The sequence below is a fragment of the Nyctereutes procyonoides genome, unplaced genomic scaffold, assembly GCF_905146905.1.
Source record: "Nyctereutes procyonoides isolate TBG_1078 unplaced genomic scaffold, NYPRO_anot_genome, whole genome shotgun sequence".
NCBI classification, from domain to species: Eukaryota; Metazoa; Chordata; class Mammalia; order Carnivora; family Canidae; genus Nyctereutes; species Nyctereutes procyonoides.
Genome location: NW_026575144.1, coordinates 12,999,359 through 13,020,234, shown reverse-complemented (window position 1 = coordinate 13,020,234; position 20,876 = coordinate 12,999,359). Strand labels below are relative to the sequence as shown.

Sequence of the window (20,876 nt, the reverse complement as noted above, 5' to 3'; positions counted from 1 at the left end):
AAAATAAACAATCCAGTCAAGAAATGGGCAGAAGACATGAACAGTTAAGACATCCAAATGGCCAACAGACACATGAAGAGATGCTCAACATCACTCATAATAGGGAAATATAAAACAAAACCACGACAAGATGCTACCTCACACCTGTCAGACTGGATGAGATTAATAACACATGAAAAAACAGCTGTTGATAAGAATTTGGAAAAGTGGGGATCCCTGGGTGGCTCAGCAGGTTTGGCACCTGCCTTTGGCCCAGGGCGCGATCCCGGAGTCCTGGGATCGAGTCCCACGTCAGGCTCCTGGCATGGAGCCCGCTTCTCCCTCTGCCTGTGTCTCTGCCTCTTTCTCCTCTCTCTATGACTATCATGAATAAATAATAAAAAAATTTTAAAAAAAAGAATTTGGAAAAGTGGAACATACGGGAACTGGAAAAAAAGAGATGGAAATGAAAAGAAAGAGAAAGAGATGGAAGTGAAAAGAAAGAGAGAGGAAAGAAAACCATAAGAGACTTTCAGTGATAGAGAACAAATTAAGGGTTGATGGAAGGACGTGAGTAGGGGAGGGGCCAAATAGATGAGAAGCATTAAGGGGGGGCACTTGTGATGAGCACTGGGTGTTGTATGTAAGTGATGAATCACTGAATTCTACTCCTGAAACCAAAATATATAAATAAATAGATAAGTAAATAAATAATAAAAATTTATTGATATATAATCACCATAAAAAAAGAAACAGATTTTGAGAGATCTCTCCAATGAGTGTATGGACTTAAGGACCCCTATTTTGGCTAGTTTTAGAATTTTTTTTGCTTATTTCTTGATTTTCCTCTGTTCACAATAGATGAAGTGCTATAAAGCATTTATACAGATAGTCCAGCATTTACCCATTTTGTAATTATACAGTTTATAAAAGGAGCACACAAAGTGAAATGGTTATAGTCTTAAGTAATATTATTTTGTTTTTTTTTTGTTTTTGTTTTCATTTTTTAGTAACGTTACTTTGAATGTAAAACTGATGCATTGATGAATTTATTAGTTGAGTCTTGAAGTATAATTTCTCAAAGGAATCACCTATTTCACTTAAGTATTTTGGTGTTATAGTATGACCCCAAAACTATCGTAATTAAATCAAGAAAGACACAATGTTTTATAAGAACACATCTGCTCAGGCTTTACCAGTAGAGTCTAATTCATCAAGTGAGGGATGAGGTTCAAGCCTCTGTGTTTTTCAAAACATTCCTAAGGCACTCTGGAACCCCAACACAGTTGATAAATTTCTTCTTTTTTTTTAAGATTCTATTTATTTATTGATGAGAGATACAAAGAGGGAGAGAGGTAGACAGGCAGAGGGAGAAGCAGGCTCCCCGCAAGGAGCCTAATGTGGGACTCGATCCTGGACCTTGGGATCACGCCCTGGGTGAAAGGCAGGCGCTCAACTGCTGAGCCACCCAGGCATCCCAGTTGATAAATTTCTTAAAAGCCATAAGTAGAACAATTAAGTTATATTTAAAATGCAGAGGATAAGCTTTAAATTTAAAGGAGTTTTTGGGGACTTATACCAACCAACAGAGCTCTGCTACTAACTTGGTCTGTGAATTTGAGAGAGTAACTTCTGTTACATCCAATGGTTAAGGGAGAAAAACAATTTTTGTTGATCACAAATTTGCAAGTCACATCTGAGTTCTCATAGCAATTTTACTACTTATCAGATATAAACTTTTAGCAAATGACATTTCCCCTCTCTGGAGTCTTGACCGCTTCACAACTACTAAGATGGTAAGAATCACAAAGTCAGACACCAGCAAGTGATAGTGATGACATGGTGACGTGGGGCTTTGATGCACTGCTGGGGGGATGAAAGTGGTACAGGTGCTTTGGAAAACAGTCTGTTAGTTGCTCAAATGATGAGTTACTGAAGGGTATAGCAACTTCCTTCCTGGTGCAGACCCAAGGGAATTAAAAACCTGTGTCCCTATAAAAACTTGTTCATGAATGTTCACAGCAGAATTATTCAGAATAGCCAAAAGGTGGAAATGATTCAATCAATGTCTATGAATGGATAAAGAAAATGTGGCTTATCCACTCAGTGGAATATTACTTGGCAATAAATAGGAATGAAATTCTCATTCTACAACTTGAACCTTGAAAACATTATGCTAATTGAAGAGGCCAGTAACAAAGGACCACATATTGCATCTATATGAAATGTCCAGAATGAGTAAATCTAAAGATACAAAACATAATATTAATGGTCGCCTGGGACTGAGAGGGATAGGGTGTGGGAGTCATGGCCAGCCAAGCTGCATGGATTTCTTTTTTGGATTATGAAAATGTTCTAAAAGTTGATTATGGTGATGAGTACATAATTCTATGAATATACTAAAAGCCAGTGTAATGTAAAGTTTAAATGGGTGAGTTGTATGATAGGCAAATTATATCTCAATAAAATCATTAAAAAAAAAACAGAAAAAATCTGGAATTTTAATACTACCTACAGAAGATGAGCATTAAAAAAAAGACAAGTAAGCTCCTGGTACACTGTAACAGAGTGATTTTTCTTTGTTGCTCTATTATTGATAGCATCTTTATGTCCCAATGAGACACAGCTGAATGGAAAATCCAGCTGACTTGGGATCCCATTTGGTCCAGCCCTCTATTCTCAAGCTGGAAGCTTTAATCTTTAGATGATGCAATCTACAAAATGAGGGAGCAGATCTAAATTTATTTCTCAAGCTTTTTCCATGTAATTATTGTCTGTTAGTAATTATGAGAAATCAAAATTTTACATAAAAAAAAGAAAGAATGTATTTTTGTTTATGGACAGGCCATGCAAAATCTTGGCATTACCGTTAAGTCATAATCAGTTTTAATCGAACAAGAAGGTTCTCCCATCAAATGGAAGTCATGACAATAAAAACCTCAAGTTACCTGTTCCGTTGTAATTACACCTTGATCAAAACCACGGAATCTTCAAAAAAGATTTTGTATTCTCCATTACACTCAGTTACTGAAAACTCTGACTCATTTAAAGGGAGTGTAGCAACCAGTTTCTGCAGACATCTGTAAAAGCAAAAAGTGTGCTGCTTACCTCCAGATGTCACTTCCTTTAGAAAACAAGGAAGACTTGATGACTTCAGGCGCCATCCAGGCATAGGTGCCTGCTGCACTCATTTTGGTAGTCCTGTGCCATTCTCTCGCCAACCCAAAATCTGTAATCTTCAAAGTTTTATTGCAGAAGTCATCATGCTCTATCCTCTCAAGTAGCAAAACTAAAAATAAAAATAAAAAATAAAAAAATTGAGAATTAAAAAAAATAAAAACGTGGGGCATTTTCACATTCTTATAATTTTATAGTCACACTGTTTCCTTGGTATTTAAGACAATAATCTTCACTTTAGTCAGCAGAGTAAATGAGAATGGGCTTGTATTTCACTATCTTGCCTTACTTACATCACCCATATCAGAATCTACATCACCAATACCGTAGGCCATTGGTGCCTGCAATTACAATTTTCTTTTTGAAAATCCATAGGCACAACACAGCTTAGCACTCTTTATGAATGTTTCTCTTTATGAGAAAGTAAATAATTTCTAGGGGCAAGAAATATTTACTGAGGTATCACAGATAGGATCAGATGTCTGTGAGAATTTCCCTAGTAAGAATATAGTGTTTTCTTCCTAGAAGTTAGGTCCTGATGTCAATGCAGAGCCTTTTCTACTGAATGTATTAACGAATATCACAACTGATGTGTTGCTATAAATTATTATTATCAAACAGTATCTTACAGTAAACTTGCAAAATGCTTACAGATTTTTTAACTCATAAGGGTATTTTATGAGCTAAGATTGCTTTACTAAAGCTCAAAATATAGCAAGAAGCAAAAACCCTAGAAAAACATCACCCTGGATGCTTGTTTTCCTAGGCCCCAGCCTCCTGACAAAATACAGAATGCTCAAGAACAACGTCCGGGAGCAGACCTCCTGCCAGAGTCAGCCCTGAGTTCTCAGGTAACAGTAGCTATGATAAAAACACCTCTCTCTCCTCATCTGCACACCCACACCCTGCCCTTCCCTGCACCTGGGGTTCTTCTCTCCTTCCGATGGTTGATTTTCCCCTATCACCATGCAGAAAGTTCCTTAGGTTTTCCACATGGCTCTAATGCAGCCCCCCAACCAGGTTCCTCCTTCCCATTTGCCACAAAGTGAAGGGTTTAATCCTACTGTTTCTGCTGACTTATCTCACTCTTTCCTTAAAATCCTGCATTCCAACTTGTGGCTCTGCTGTTCCACTTGACCTGAATCCCCCTTTCCACTTTCTCTGTCATCATATCACTTCTGGCCTCACGGCCACATACAGGAATGAGAGTGGCCCTCATGGGGCCAGATTTACTTTCCTAAAGTGTCATAGCTTTCCTTTATTTTTAAACCTTCCACACACAAACTACTGAAATACACAATATGCGTGAATCTCAAAACAGTCATGCTAGGTGAAAGAAGCCAGAAGTAAAAGGTCACATGCTGTGATTCCATAAGTATTCTGGACAGGGAACAGAAATCAGATCAGGGCTTGCCAAATGCTGAGGGCCCAGGCTTCACTGCAAAGCTACACAAGAGAACTTTTTGGGGTGATGCAAATTCTATGTCTTGGTGATGATGGTAGATTATACATATTTGTCACAACTCATCAAACTGAACACCCTGAGAGGGTGAATTTTGCTGTATGTGAGTTATATGGTAATAAACCCTCATTAGAGCAAACACAAACTTCCATGATTCTGTGTAACTCAGAGATAATGTCAGCACTCCAAAATTGGGGTCACCATAGCCTCTACATCTGCACAGCAGCCTACATTTCAAACTATACCATGTGTTTCTTCCACTTAAACTCCTCATCCAGCCCAAATAGTGTCCTTTTGATGAAACTACTGAAATACCCATTAAGCAAAAGAAATGATTCCTGCCTCCATACTCACATGAACCTCACAAAGCATAAGGTACAATAAGTTCTTGTTCTCACCTGTGATTTCTCCTCCAGACTATTAGCTCTGAGAGAGTGAGTGTATGAGTGAGACAGAGATAGTGAGAGAGACAGAGATAAAGATAGAGTTGGTAGGGAGAAGAAGATGATGAGGACAAATATGTTCAATTCATATTAATATTCACATATCTGCTCCGTGTCTCATCTTTGTTCAGAGCATATGCTGGATGCTTGTGGATGAACAAAACACGCACGTTCTTATAGTTGCCCTTTGCTCATGCCATTCCCACCTAGTAGAAATGACAACAAATTAATAAGAGAGTTGCTAACAAGGGCAGAGTTTCCTATATGCCTTGCATATATCCATTATTTCATCCAATTGTCATAAAAATCCCAGGGCATAGGCCTTCATTCTCAGAGGACAATTTATACTAAAAAATAAATAAATAAATAAATAAATAAATAAATAAATAAATAAATAAATAAATAAAATAAAAAAAAAACCTTGGCAACAGCATGAATCCACTTAGACAATAATCCCAATTTCAGAGTAAATAGGGTATATGGGGGATTGCTATTCAGGTTTTACCTTGAAAAATAAAATGAAAGTAAGTCTACTTCATCCTTCTGTTTTTTAAAAAGGGCCGTTTGTGTCATTATTGCAACTATGTGCTAACTCGTAGAAGGATAAAAGCAAAACAGGTGTGGGAGGTCTTTTAGAAGAAATTATCCAAACAAAATTGGAGAAAAGCATAAGACGTTCATCTTTTTTGATTTTTGGAACATGATCATAAAGAGGATCATTTCTTATAATTATTCTTATAATTAACATTTACCAAGAACATTCAATTTGTCAAACGCATTTACGCCTATTTTAATCATAAAATCCACACTGCAATACAATAGGTATATACTATTTACTGTCTGTATAGATAAGGAAGCTGCAACACAGGCATTACGTAAGCTGTCCAAGGTCACATGTCTAAGAAGCAGGGAAGCCCCAGCAGTCTCACCCCAGAGGAAGAGACTCCCAACTGCTGTCTACATTGCTCAGGTGAAAGCTTTTATCAACTTCTCACAAGAGCTTTCTTTATCCTTTGGAGAAATCTCTCTCCATTCAGGTGCTCATTCTCTTCTTTCTGATTTCCTATCATTGGATAATTACCAACTGATGTCAATGGAGGCAGTATGCATAGTGAGGAAGGACGTGCACTCCAGGGCCACAACTGCTTGGTTCGGATTCCCTGCTTCTGTTTCTTTCCCTGTCATGGGAATTGTGATAGCTGGTACATCATGAGGTTGGAGTGAGCAGGAGATGAATACATATCAGCTGCTTAGAACAGTGTCTGAAACAGCATTTTGTGAAGATTACACACACACACACACACACACACACACACACCCTTTTATCAATATATTTGAAAGTGTTTTTAGTAAGTTTTTAAAAATCACTTTCATGGACTTCAGGGAATCTTTTATCTTTTTCAAGACTTAAAAATTTCACTTTGTAATGGATTCGTATTTTATTTGCCAACTCATATTGTCAAATGTTTACAATATTAAACAGCCATAAAAGTCAAAGAGTTAATGCAACTGGAGAAAGCCAACACTAGATTTAGACATGAAGAGGAGTTTGAGTGGGGATTTCCATAAGTTGCCAATACTGAAGAAATACCACTGTGTTGTAACATTTCTTTCCCCACCTGACCTCTAACTATGAGATTCAGAGAGCAAGGACACCCTGTTCTATGATGGTCAGCTTTAAGGTGGTTTATATTATATGCCTGTCCATTATGATACAGTTGTTAAGGAGCAAGGCCAAAATTCTCCCATTTTTCCTACTTGTGATCTCAATGCTGTACATGGTACACTGTATATACAGTGAAGGATGGAGGGGGAGACTCACTCCTGTTTGGAATAACCTTTTATTCTTTCCGTTTATCTACACTCTACCAATTCTCAAGGTCCAGCTTCCTTAGGAAAATCTTGCAGAGCATCCTACAAAATAGTGACTATTTCATTTTTCTAACCACCTATTACCCATATATTACGTTGTTTTGTCCATTATCTTTTTACCTATGACTTATTACCCTAAATTATATACAAGGCTGCTTAAATCCTATGATCTGAATCTTACAAATTTCCCCTATATCCCCCAATATCATCTAACAAAGTACCCGCTACACTGACTGCTCAACAGAATAGTTGGTATTAGTGATAATTATCACCAGTTCTAATACTAGGAATATTGACTACCATTTATTGATCCTCTTCCATGTATAGTTGTTTGCACACATTTAATATCTCATTTCATCTTCATACCATTCTTTGAAGTGGGAATTGTAATCTCCACAGTTTACAGTCTAGAAATGTTATCAAAAAAGCATGTGGCTAACAATATAGAGCCAGATTTTAGATCCCATCTGCAAATGACTTCCCCAGGCTTCTGCAAATTTGATAAACCTACTGCTTGTAAGAAGGGGGCAAAACAACCAGAAATTTCATTTTGTAGATCACTTAAGAGATTAATTTTTGAATTTTCCTTCCTTCCACATCAGCTTAGGGTAACTTTTTTTTCTCAGTCTTTACTCCTCACAAATATCAAAAAACCCAAAAATCTAATCCCTCAAAAACCTAAATATTTAAACCACAGAAACAAAAAAAAAATCAAATTAATCAGGTACTTCAGCAGCAGTATTACATTTTTCCGCTATACTACTGATTTCACTTTTGAAAAAAGTTTATTTATTTGAGGGAGAGAGAGCATGAGTGGGGGGAGAGGGAGAGGGAGAAGCAGACTCTTGGCTGAGCAGGGAGCCTGATGGGGGACTCAATCCCAGGACCCGGGGATCATGACTTGAGTTGATGATAGTAGATGCTCAACCAACTGAGCCACTCAGGCACCCCCTAATTTCACTTTTAAACAATGGTTACTCTTATCACCAAAAAGAACCCCAAATTAATGATCAAAATGGCTTGCAGTTCTATTGAACTCTGTTTTCCAAGACCTTTTCATATGTGTTTTCACTCTTAGAAACATCCACATCGGAAGGCACGAGGAAGCACTGATTAAAACAAGAATAAAACTGATTGCCCCGGGAGCCCTGGTGGTTCAACCGTTTAGTGCCGCCTTCAGCCCAGGGTGTGATCCTGGAGATCGGGATCAAGTCCAATGTTGGGCTCCCAGCATGGAGCCTGCTTCTCCCTCTGCCTGTGTCTCTGCCCTCTCTCTCTCTCTCTGTCTCTCTCTCTCTCTCTCTCTGAATAAATAAATAAAATCTTAAAAAAAAACTGATTGCCCCTCTCCCGGACCCAGGAAGGCCTGGCAGCCCTTGAGAAGCAAAGCCAACAATGCCCCATAATAAGTGAAAACAGAAATAAAACTGGGAACTAAAACTGAAATATTTAAAATTGATTGCTTTCTAAATACCTGTCAGGGCACAATGTGCTAGAGCAGCCATGGTACTGACAGTTTTAGAACACCTCCCCTGTCCTCCCCCCAGCCCAAATTTCCACAGGAGCTAAGAGCCTCCACACTTTCAACAGAAAACAAGTTAAAATAACATTGTGAATGTCAAACGTTTGGAGTTCCATGAAAGCCCCATTGTTTTGGATTCTATTTCAGAGGTGTTCAGCAGAATTCCTGAAATTCCTTATCTTTTGGGCAAAGTGACCGAAACCAAAAATAGCCAGAGTCCCGACAGGTAGATTCAGGCACCTGGCCAGGTTTCAGCCTAAGGACTCCAGGTTGGCAGCCAACTTCCGCTTCCTGCCCTTGCCCAGAAGAGCCCGAGTGCACCAACCCGCCACCAGCAATCATAATGTACAGACCAGGCAAATAAACTTGTTTGGCCACAGAAATGGTGAATTCTTGTGAGTAACCTAGCGACGCATGTTTGAGCCCCCTTTGTGAGACTTCAGTGAAGATTTCTGACCCTCGTTAGCTCTGTTCTTGAACAATCAGCCTTTACAACCTTGTACTTAGTCTACTTATTCAACCATGAGGCACTTGGTTTTTCCGGCTCCTTTGAAGTTGCACATTGCCATTTTCAGAATTATAGCATATAATGTATATTTTTAAAAAAAAAAAAAGCAATTACACTGTATCCATTCTATTTTCTCAACATTTATGGGATTGCTGTGTCCAAATTCCATTTGAGTCAAATGGGTTAGTTTGCATTAATCTTTAACTAGAAATATATTACCCAAAAAAAAGGTCCTAAGAAAGAAAACAGGTTTGAGAAAAGCAAAATGTCAAAGAATATAGTATTAATAAACAGATTTTTCTCACTCTAAGGAAGGTTTCTCTGAGAATTTCAAGTCTGAAAACAACTACCTATAGGGAATAAGTGCTAACTTTCTAAGTTTACTGAACAGCACCACATTTCACACATTTCTTTCCATCTATCCCTCACTGGCACCATGTTGCTTCCCCCAACACACATTCCACTCACTCACTCACCAGTCAGTGGAGACAAATGCAAACTGTCCCCCTGGCCTTCAAGCCCCTTCTGGGCCTCATTTGAAATGACCTTTCCAGGTCTTCTTGTGCCCTCCAGGATGAATGCTGCATCCTAACAATTCTGTGTCCTATTGGCCACCTCTGAAAAGCATAATGTTGCTGTATAGAAAGCTCTCCACTCCCATCCTCCATAAAAGCAACACGGGGCGGGCACCCTACTTCCTGATGGGCATCAGGGCTTCGGCACCGCCTTCCCACCAAGGTGTTAACTGGGAGGGCATTTCAAGTCCATTAGCCTTTGGAATCTCCAATCCCCCCCCCACAAAAAAAAGAACACCTCACTTCCTCACTCTCCTGGGGGGCCTTCCCCGTGACCTCAGCTAGAAGCTCCCATTTCTAGCGCACTGAAGTTGTATCATCATGTCGTATCCTACTTGTTCCTCTCGTTTCTCTGATTAAATTATAAAGCAGCTGGAGGATAGAATTTGCACCTAATTAACCTTATTTACTGATTTACTAAGGCTGCAGAGCAGCTAGCTGCTCTGTAGATATTTGTTAAATGAATGGGTACATCAATGGTGTAAGAGAGGAAAAAGGGAATAGGAAGAAGAATGAGTTATCGGCTTTCTCCCGTGAGGTCAGCAGCTACTACAGAAAACCAACTCACCTCTGCACTCCTGAGACAGTATTAGGAAATGAAGACTATTTTAAATAAAGTCTTTATTTAAATAAAGTATTTATTTAAATAAATAAATAATAAAGACTATTTTAAAGAATTACAACAGAATAGTTTTTCTGAATTCCTATCTGTCTGCAGCATTTGACACAGCTGATCATTCTTCCCTGAAACATGCTCTTCACTGACCTCCAGAGCATCCACGGCCCCCTGAGGCTCCCTTTCCTTTTCTGGTTCCTCCTTATCTCACTGATCTCTCATTACGGACTAGGGATGAGGGCCTCAAATCTCAGATCTATCTATTCACTCCCCAGATAATCTCTGCCCACCTCAGGGCTTTAAATACCATCCATCTGCAGATGACTCCTAACTGCTGACCTCGCCCTGGTTTCCCTCCCATCTCTCTCTCGATGCGCAGCCAGCTTAATCCTGCTACAGAGCATGTCAGATCCCAGACCTCAGTCCAAAACTCTTCAGGGTCATGCTAAAGTCAAAGGTCTCATAAGACCCCGCCTGACCCGAGTCTCCATCCCCCTCAGGTCCTACTGTCTTCCTTCAGTCCTCTCCTGTCACGCTGGCCTCCTGCTTTGGAGAGTTTGCAGTTTCTAGTCCCTCTACCACACTGTCCTTCCCCAGGTGACGTGTTCCCACTCTCCGTCAGGTTTTCCTGATCAGCCACCTTTCCTGGAAGGCCTTCCTCACCCATACAACCAGAACTTCAACTGCTCAGTGCAACAGATTCACCCTCTTCAGCCTGAGTTTTAGTGTTTCTATTGAGCACTTACCCACTCTCCAACATGCTACAACTTTTATTATTTCTTGTTTAACTTTGGTGTTGCTCACCGGAATGTAAATTCCAGGGGCGGGGGGAGGGGAGGGGCACGGAGATGTGTTTCTGCTTTGCTCATTACTGAGCACCAAGAGCTGCAGAGGGTTCCTGGCACATAGTACGCAATCGATAAACAGCTGTCGCATGAATGAATGAGTTAGCTTACTAAATACAAGGAGATGGACTCCTATAAAGAAAATAAGAGATAGGGTCGACTAAAATAGAGCTTCATATTGCTCTTGCACCAAAAACAAAAGCCACTGTACAAACCTTTTCATGGACATATACAATGCTCAGTTTTAATGAGAAAACTTCATACATTTCATTGTGTGTGCAAATATAGTTCAATATCTGTGTTACCTTAGTATTTCTACAAAGTAGGTATAAAGCAAACTGAGGGAGAAATTCTTCCACGATGTTCTACACTAATGTACTAGTGAACAGAGAGTCCTTTATGATATTATTTCATTCAACATTTGCAGAAAACTTGAGACTAAACTCCTTCAAATCATCTTAGGCCAGTAATAACTCAAACATTCCTATACGCAATCAAGATACTTCCCCAAGTGGCATGTGATTTGGTCTTTCCCAATAGCTTAGAAAAGTGACTAGTAATGAAACCTGGTAGTGAAACAGTTACAATAGCAACATAGTACTTCATGCCTCCTCCTTGACCCTCAACTTATCAACCCAAGTTACAAGCAGACCTGCCAAAGCACGCAGATGGCAGCACTCCTACAGAGAACAAAGCTCCAGACTGTTTCCTCATACTGCTGGCTGGCCTGAATCAAGCAAATTAGCCAAATCAAAAAGACCCTCACCCCTACGCAAGATGAATAAATATATGACTACATGGCACTACATATTGCAGAATGACTAATAATGTTCTTAAGGTTACAAAGAGTTGTGGAAAACTTTTAGGTATCAATGAGTTCACACACACACACACACACACACAGACACACACAAAGGAAATATCCAAAGCAAAGTGTTTCTGAACAATATATAAAAATGAGCATAGTCACCAACTTACACTTAGATTGTGTCTTACAGTTTATTAAATACTTTGACATATATACCAGGTGTCAGCAAACTATGTCCCATGCACCAAATCCAGCCCAATGCCTATTTTCTAAATAAAGTTTTATTGGAACACAGCCACACTCATTTGTTCACATACTGTCTGTAGATGCTTTTGGCTACAAAAGCAGAGTTGACCAGTTGCAACAGAGACCTTATACTCCACAAAGCCAAAACTATTTATTATCTGAATCTTTACAGGAAAAGTGTACCAACCCCAGGAGTACACTATCTCACTTTATCTTCACATCACCCTATTCAGGAAGCCAGGGCCCTGAACCCACAGCTGGTGAGTAGTGGAGTCAGAGGGCAAACCTCAGATACCACAATGACACTATTCATCACCCAATGTCAAAGGGACAAATGCTTAGAGAGCTTCCGTTCCCCAGAAACACAAGCCCATAATAGGCCACCCGTACTCTCACCTGGTGCCTTCAGTGGCAACCGTGCAATTTCATCAGACACTTAACTGGATTTGAGATCCAGGCTGTGTTCATGGAAGGATTTACAGATCAACCCAGATAACCGTAAGAAGAGACCCACAAACCTGGTCCTTTGAATGGCAGCTTCCAAACTTGGCTCTGCATTTAAATCATCCAGAAGCTTTTTAAGAAAATATATTGCTGCATCCAAAGCTCAGATGTATTAACGGATGGATAGGGTCAGATTAGTGTTAAAGCAAGTTAGTAAAACAGTAATGGTAGAATCTGTGAGTATGTGGTGAGTATGTAAATGCTCGCTTGAAGTTCCTTCAATTCTGTACTTCAAGATTTTCTAAACAAAATGTCAGGAAAAAAAATTCATTGCTTGTTCCCAGCCAAGGTCACCTAAATCAGAACATCCAAAAGTGAGATAGAAAGTTTATTTTTTAAAAGCTCATGAGGAGCTTCTGATGCTATGCTAGGATTAGGAACAATTGCTCTAGAGTGCCATTCTTTGCCAACAGAACTGATCATCTAGCTTAGGGGGTCTCAAAGTATGGTCCAGGGACCCCTGGGCATCCCTAAGGTAGCAGCAGATTAAATACAGAAACAGATATGAACATTCATTTGTCTTCTATTAAGTGTAGCATCAAAGTCATATGTTGTGTGAAGCAATGTCACTCTCCTTCCTAAATTTCTTTTGGAAAAGAAGATTTTTTTTCCCATTGAAAATGCCATGTTAACATGTAATGGGTCTGTTATTTTTATATTATTAAATATTTTTATTTTATTTTATTTGGAGGGGAAGGGCAGAGGAAGAAAGAGAGACTCTCAAGCAGATGGTGACACGGGGCTCTATCTTACAACCTTGAGATCATGACCTGACTGAAACCAAGAGTCAGATGCTTAACTGACTGAGACATCCAGGTGCTCAAATTATTAAATATTTTTATTTTCATCATTTTAAGTTTCAATAGCAATAACCCACATAAATAAAAGCTCTTTGGGGTCCTGATAACAAACATGTGAGAACTGTTCATCCAGGCAATAGACGGGGAAGATAAATGCTCAAGTTCCAGGATTAGAGGCTCTAGATTCAATTCTCTGACAAGCCAAATGAGCTTGATAAAGGAAACTAAACCCTGGCTTTAGTTTCTCCATCTGTAAAATGGGGATAAAGTACCTACCTCAAAAAGCTGCTGTGAAGAATAAGTGAGGATTGAGGTGGGGCAGTACCCAGTGCCTCATAAACTTTAGATATATGTGAGCCCTTATTCTCAATACAACTATTCCTTGGATAAAGCACTTAAGAAGCAGTATTTGAAAAAGAAGAATTGGAAAAAAAAAACTAAATTCACACTGATTGGAGGTCTCCTGTACAAATTTGTTTCAAACTCCAAAATAAAACCAGCCTGTCTAGGAACCCTTCCTCTGCCCCCTAATACCCCTTTATGGAGGTGTTTCACCTTTTGGGAGCTCCTGAGGGCTGAGGAGGGTTTGGAGACAGTCACTTTGATATTTGGAGTGAAAAGTCATCAGCCTGGCATGGTAAATCTGGTCACTGTTTTTTAACTGTAGTGAATCAGAGAGAGAAAATGCCCTAAACTAACTCACAAAATGAATATTGATTTTAAAAACTAGGTTCCGGTCATAAATGATAAACAATTTACGTCAAGCCAATGTCTAAGTATTTTAATTTTTACTGCCCTACTGATAATCTATGGTAGTACAGTCATAAAGCAAATTATCTCAAGTTCGGTTTTTTTTTTTTTTCGGTATAGATGTTAATCTGTCAGCAGATCAGACCACTTGCCTCCTTAAAACCTCCAGTGGTTGTTAGTATGGCCTTCAAGTCACCCACTCACTGCTGACCACATGCTAAATGCCTGTTTCCTTCCCAGAAAACCCCCTGTCTACCTTTCATTCTAGCTGCACCCAACTACTCTTGGTTTCCTAAAAAAGCCCTGTTTTCATGCCAGTTCCACAAATGCGTTTGATGGGTTAAAGAAACCTCAAACTTATTTTCCCTCCAGGACTCTGTCCATCTCCAAGAGGAGGATTCAGTAGACAGTATCAGAAGTCAAGAAATTCAGGCTCAATGAGGTTATACAACCTGCCCAAGGTCACACAGCTCGTAAATGACGACACCAATGATGGAACACAGGTCTGACAGACTTTGAAGGCAATGCTCCTGCCAGTACCTACACTATAATACTTGGGTGCTAGCGCAAGAAGAGAAAACAGGGCTTCCGGACACCTTCTGACATGGACAGAATGGTCTTCCCTTCTCCTCTTTCCTTCACTGTGCTTTGATAACACTTGGCAATGACTGCAAACATGACTGGATATGTAGAGAGTAAATCTGTATAATCCAGAGTCAAATAACTGACCCCCCCACTTACAACTATAAAAGAAATGAGTGGTGGCCTAGTTATTTTATATATTATTTCATGCAAGCATGAAAATGGTAGGGGACAGCATGGGGACCATTTGTCATTGCTGCTCTTTTAAAAATATATCCTTTAGCCTTTTTTTTTTTTCAGAAGCAGATTAGTTCTTGCCACCATTGGGGTATCTATACTGATCTCCTTGTGCCCCTAGAAGTGGGAAGAGGCCATGGCATGAAGCTACATGTCTGGAGTAAAAGATCAGATGAGAGGAGAAAGAAGATGTGTGTTTTTAAACTGATAATAGCGTAATTAATAGCTCCTCCAGATCACTCCAATGAGCTATTTAAGGACCTTATTTGGAGATTACATTTCCTATAATTTTCTCAAAGAGTTCCTTTATTTACACTGTATTAATGAGAAAAACAAAAAAAATTGGATTTCTTTCATAGTTTGTTTTAGTAAGAGCTCTAAACGTTTTTACTATGCATCACTGCATAGTTACTAAGTATAACTATGTCTGTTTATTGATTGTAAATGCCATTGTAAATAATAATATATAATAATTATTCACCAGGTTTAAAAAGATGCTTAATCATTGAAATAAGTATAAAAGTAGCCACCAAAACTTGTGGCTCAGTTTCTCATGGAATGTTCATTTTCACTAAACTGCCACGACGACCACAACAGAGTAAGCAATATTAAAAAAACAAACATAAATCATGCCATACCATCTTTTTTCAATTCTGAATTATGCCAGAATAAACAAAACACAGACTAAATTCAAATAATTCAAACCATCCTCAGTAATTTACATATTGTACTAGTTTATCTTCACTCCTCCTTGGTAACTTCCCTGAAAACCTCTTCTGTTGCTAGCACCCTGGGTAAAACCAATGTGTTGTCTGGTGGGAGCAACCTCCATAGCCTTCACATAGGCTAATTTTAAGTACATCCTCCGGAGCAAAGTAATCTTGTAAACATAGAATCAGATCCTACGGCTCCTCTGCACAGAATGCTCCTAGCTCTGGACAGACAGCACTCAAAGTGACCCCCATGGGTCATGGCCTCAAGCCATACCATACCTACCTCTATTCCACCTCTGCCTCAGCCTCCCAGCCTTCCCTCCATTCCTCGGGAAGTGGGGCTTTTTCTTCTTCACCCTCCCTTTGCCTGGATCTTTGCTTGACTTATTCTTCCTCCTTATCCACATCTATGTTGCACTCCTCAGAGCGGCTTCCATCCATCAACCCAGTCTGATCTGATCGGCACCCTCATCCTCAGCCCCATCACTATCTACCCTGATCATGCTTATTTTCTCAACAGCACTTACTAATATTTGCCACTGCATGACTGTTGTCTATCTTTTCTACTAGACTATGCCCTATGCCAGCGGGGATATTGTCATCTGGTTCGCCACTGTGCCCCCAGGGTCCAGAAGTGATGGTGGGGTGAGGGGAGGGCTCAAGATATATTGAATAAATGCACTGTGATTTTTCTCTCTTCTCTGCATTCACAGAAAACTGGCCATGTTCTCAGGAACCCAAAGTTGCTTCATATTCTTCTCTAGTTGTTGCATATAGATAGACTTAGCAAAATATTTTCTATACACTTTGCATCCTGGGAGTGACAGGGCCTAGCATATTTTAACAACATAAGTAATGCTTAAAATTTGCTAATTTGGTTCAACTTTCAGTCTTTTGCCGTTAGAAAAGGAACAAAGTTCCTTTTGTGCCATCACAACACAGCTATTATTTCAACATAAACACTGTCTCCCATATATGATAAAACTTTTAAAAAGACCAATGAGAAAAGACCAAGAAAATATGTCAAGAGCCATATCTTCCTATGACAAACTTAAACATTTGTTTTAAACAATAATTTCAATTAGCCTGGTTCCAGGTAGTTTTACACTGGCTCTTTGTGGACTCCAGCATGAAAATAAAATTCAATATTGATTTTTAAAACCTTGTTTACATTATCATTAACTCACTACCACCATTAGCAAATAACCAATAAATTCAAACAAAACACACTGTAATAGAGCTTCAGCTGTTCTCAAAAGTCTGAACAAGAAGTTATAGTTTCAAGGACTACAAGAGAACTGTCTTGTAGTGTCTGAATTTATTCATTCAATAACGCCAGAGAGCAAGGATAAGGCAATGTGCGAGGCACTGGGATTTGCACATTTTAGACCCTATGCAAAATGTTCATGTTGTAGTAATTTAAAACTATAGTAATGGTCATATTGTAACAAATATTTGGCTAGGCTAGTGACCAAACCAATTATGTCTTTTCAGAGTGCAACAATTTAAAGCAAAGGAGACCTTGACTAAAATTTTTAGAGATTAAAATGCTCCAGGAAGTTTGGTAATTTCTTTTAAGCCTGGAAAGGCTTTTAAAAACTAAGTTGCAGGATATAACCACCTCCCAATGACATATCTACCATCTGCACCAGTAGTCTATGTTCTGCTGTTCAAGTTTCTGGCTGTCACTGAAAACTATTTAACCATGTTATTACTTGGGGGTCATGTTATTTCTTTTTACTATCTAATAGTATCAGTCCTTTGAAAGTTTTTAATTCATATAAAAAGGTTTATGATTGGAATATGGATTAATCTACCCATCTGTGCTTTTACAAACATCAGCAAACATGTTAACGGAACAGATCATATGGACCTCAAACATTATCACAACCCAATAAAACAGACTAAGCATGATGAGAAAAATCATCGTTATAGTCCCTTTTGCTTTTTGGTCTAAGGACCAGTCTAAACCAAGTCATTTGCCTATGTTAGTAATCTGATGTCCTGCAAGAGAATGAGTCTGTAGTAGAATGGCAGATGTTATGTGTATCACAAAATAAATGCCAAGACTGAGAAAGCAATGTTGTTCTTTTTTGCTGTCCTTAAAAGACCTGGTTTTGCAGAAAATAACCAGCAGATAAAGGCTTGCAGGACATCAGTGGGCAGAGAGCTTATGGGACCCACAGAGAGGGCACACAGGTCTTGTTCTATGGCAGCAGGTGAAACACAACTTTCAATGAAAGCACATTTTAGGAAATAAGCACCAATTGGTAGTGAAGACTGTAGGGTTTGAAGTATTTACAAAAATAAGTACATGGAAAACTGCGCTGTCTTTATTGTAACACAGTCCAAAAGTAAACAATTCCAGAGTCCTTTATGTGGCCTCTGTTCAAACTCTAAGAACACACTGTCTTATGCCATATCTTGTTTGAATTTGCTTCTAACACTTGAGAAGTTGTAATCTAAATTATAAGGTTATAATTTATATTGAGGGTTAGCAGGAGTCATAAAATAACATCTAAAACAAGTATCCAATGCTTGCATGTAGTTACCAACACTTACACATTCTGACTCCCATAATGAAAATGCTATCTTGGTCATTTTCAAGCAACTTTCAGGGCTGAAGAATTGTGAATAGTAAAAAGGATTTACACAAACATAAAACAAATACATCATTTCTTCTCGTCACTCTTCTTTCTGCAGACTTGGGGAAGGACAATGTTTCCGTTTGGGTTAGCACCTGTCCCAGCAGGTTTTACCAGGTTGAAAGACATGCAGCTGTAGTAGGTCAATGCCAGTTCTGGCTGCATTTTTAATCTTTCATGCGATTTCACCCCATCCTAGGAATATCGAAGAACCAAGTTTTAACAGTGATCCCATTACTGTTTTATAAGGTGAAATTTAATAGGATCCATGTTTAGCTCATCTATCTGTCAGTTCTCTACTGACAGCTAGGTAATCCACTCTGACTTATAAACCTGTAAACGATACAGGTCAGGTCTTCAAAATTTCAAGTACCTGTGTAAGGACCAAGAGCTTGCTCTGGGCCAGCAAGTGTATATTGGCACAAACTGGTGTTTCTTGTCCCGAGAGGATTCATCAACACTCAAGCCACCAAACCAATGGTAAAGTCATACTTCATGTGCAGAGATGTCTGAATGAAAAAAAAGTCTTTGGAAATGTCAAAGGACATGAAGCCGTGTTTAAAGTGGTAAAGAGAGACTTCAATTCAGCGCTTGTAAGCTGAAGGAAGAGAGTGTGATGAAGCCGAGAGGGAGGGCTGTGGGTTCCTCATAATCTGAGGAAGGTTCCAGTTCGCGCAGATCCAATTGTTGTACCTACAGGCCAAACAGCACCGCGAGGTTTCCAGAAGATCCAGCTATTTTACAACTGTTTCATCAGCAAGCAAGTCTGATCTGCATTTCTTTAAAAAAAAAAGGAGCCCCCAAAACAACATAGCAAAGGCCAAGGTAAGCGTGTCACCTGCCCCAAAGCAAATGACCAAGGTCTAGCTGGACCTCCAGGCCCTGGAAGGGCAGCGCAGGTGGTGCTGCTAGCGCCGGGAGGCTGACCCCGGCCTCCTTCCACCTGGCTCTAGGGTGGGGTGGGGTAGGGTGGGGTGGGGTGGGGTGGGGAGAGGCCGGCCCAGGGCCAGCAACGAGGTGGCCTTCGCGGGGCAAGGCTGAGTCCCCCAACTCTCCCCACCGTCGGCCCACTTACTGTTGCTGGACTTGAGGTCCCGATGCAGGATGGGCACGAAGGCCTCCTCGTGCAGGTAGAGCATGCCGCGCGCGATCTGCACCGCCCAGTTGACCAGCACGTGCGGAGGGATGCGGCGCGCGCGGCGCGGGCCGGGCGCGCGCGGGCCGGGGCTGGAGTTGGCGGCGGCCAGGGCGCGGTTGAGCGCTCCGCCGCGCGCGAACTCGAGCACCAGGCAGAGGTGCGGCTGCTGCAGGCACACGCCGCGCAGCTCGATGATGTTGGGGTGCCGCAGCATGGCGAAGAGCCTCGCCTCCCGCCGCACGCTCTCGGCCGCCGCCGCCGCGTCCTGCTCGGGGTCCCGGCGCGCCGCCTTCACCGCCACCTCCTGGCCCTGCCAGGTGGCGCGGTACACCTGCCCGAAGCCGCCGGCGCCGATGAGCTCCTGCAGCTGCAGCCGCTCGAAGTCGACGTGCACGGGCGAGCCGGGCCGCGGCGGCGGCGGCGGCGGCGGCGGCGGCGGCGGCGCGAGGCTGGCGGCCGGGCGGCACGGCGCCACGTAGTTGGCGGGGAAGATGCCGAGGCGCCGCTGCACCTGGCCGGCCCACCAGCCCTCGTCGCCCGACACGGCGGCGTCCTGCGACAGCACCTCCACCAGCTGGCCGCGCCGCAGGCTCAGCTCGTCCTCGCCGCGCGCCTCGTAGTCGTACAGCGCGGCCCACAGCCCCGCTCCCGCCGAGGCCGAGCCCGAGCCCGAGGCGGAGGCCGAGCCGCCGGACGAGGCGGACGACGACGACGCGGAGCCAACTGGGCCACCCCGCGCCGGGGACCCCGGCCTGTCAGCCGCACCCTCGGCGCCCGGCCAGGCCATGGGGGGCGGCCGTGCGGGGCCACTGGCTCAGCCTCCGGGGCGGCCGGGGGCGCGCATGGTCCGGCAAGGAGGGGGGCGTCGGGCTCGGGGACGCGGGGATTCACGGGCCCGCTACCCGGAGGCCCCGGCCTCAGCCCCCGTTCCGCCTCGGCCGCCTCTGCTGCTGCAGCGGTCCCCGCGGCCGCGGGCGCTGTCGCACCATGGTGGCGCGCTGGGCCTGCGGCGGGCCTGCGGCTGGCTGGGCCTAGCCGCTGCCTGGCCCCGCCCCCGGACACGCCTCCAGGACACGCCCCCAGGACACGCCCCCCGCGCAGGCCCGCCCCGCTAGGGCCTGCCCCCCGCGCAGGCCCGCCCCGCCCCGCCAGGACCCGCCCCCCGCGCAGGCCCGCCCCGCCCCGCCAGGATCCGCCCCCCCGCGCAGGCCCGCCCCGCCCCTCTGGCCCGCCCCGCCCCGCTAGGATCCGCCCCCCCGCGCAGGCCCGCCCCGCCCCTCTGGCCCGCCCCGCCCCGCTAGGATCCGCCCCCCGCGCAGGCCCGCCCCGCCCCGCTAGGACCTGCCCCCCGCGCAGGCCCGCCCCGCCCCGCCAGGACCCGCCCCCCGCGCAGGCCCGCCCCGCCCCGCCAGGACCCGCCCCGCCCCGCCCCGCCAGGATCCGCCCCCCGCGCA

General features: G+C 42.6%; 1 protein-coding gene across 2 annotated transcripts in view; it reads right to left on the bottom strand.

Moving 5' to 3' along the window:
- Positions 1-20,446, bottom strand: part of MAP3K21 (mitogen-activated protein kinase kinase kinase 21) — a 52,405-nt gene extending 31,959 nt beyond the window's left edge. For both annotated transcript variants that reach the window (XM_055308934.1, XM_055308935.1), the window contains exons 1-2: positions 19,360-20,446; positions 3,088-3,268 (exon numbers count right to left, since the gene is read on the bottom strand). In XM_055308934.1, the coding sequence (XP_055164909.1) occupies positions 3,088-3,268; positions 19,360-20,209 (1,031 nt within the window). In that variant the 5' untranslated portion in view covers positions 20,210-20,446. The remainder of the gene's footprint in view (positions 1-3,087; positions 3,269-19,359) is intronic.
- Positions 20,447-20,876: the final 430 nt, after the last annotated feature.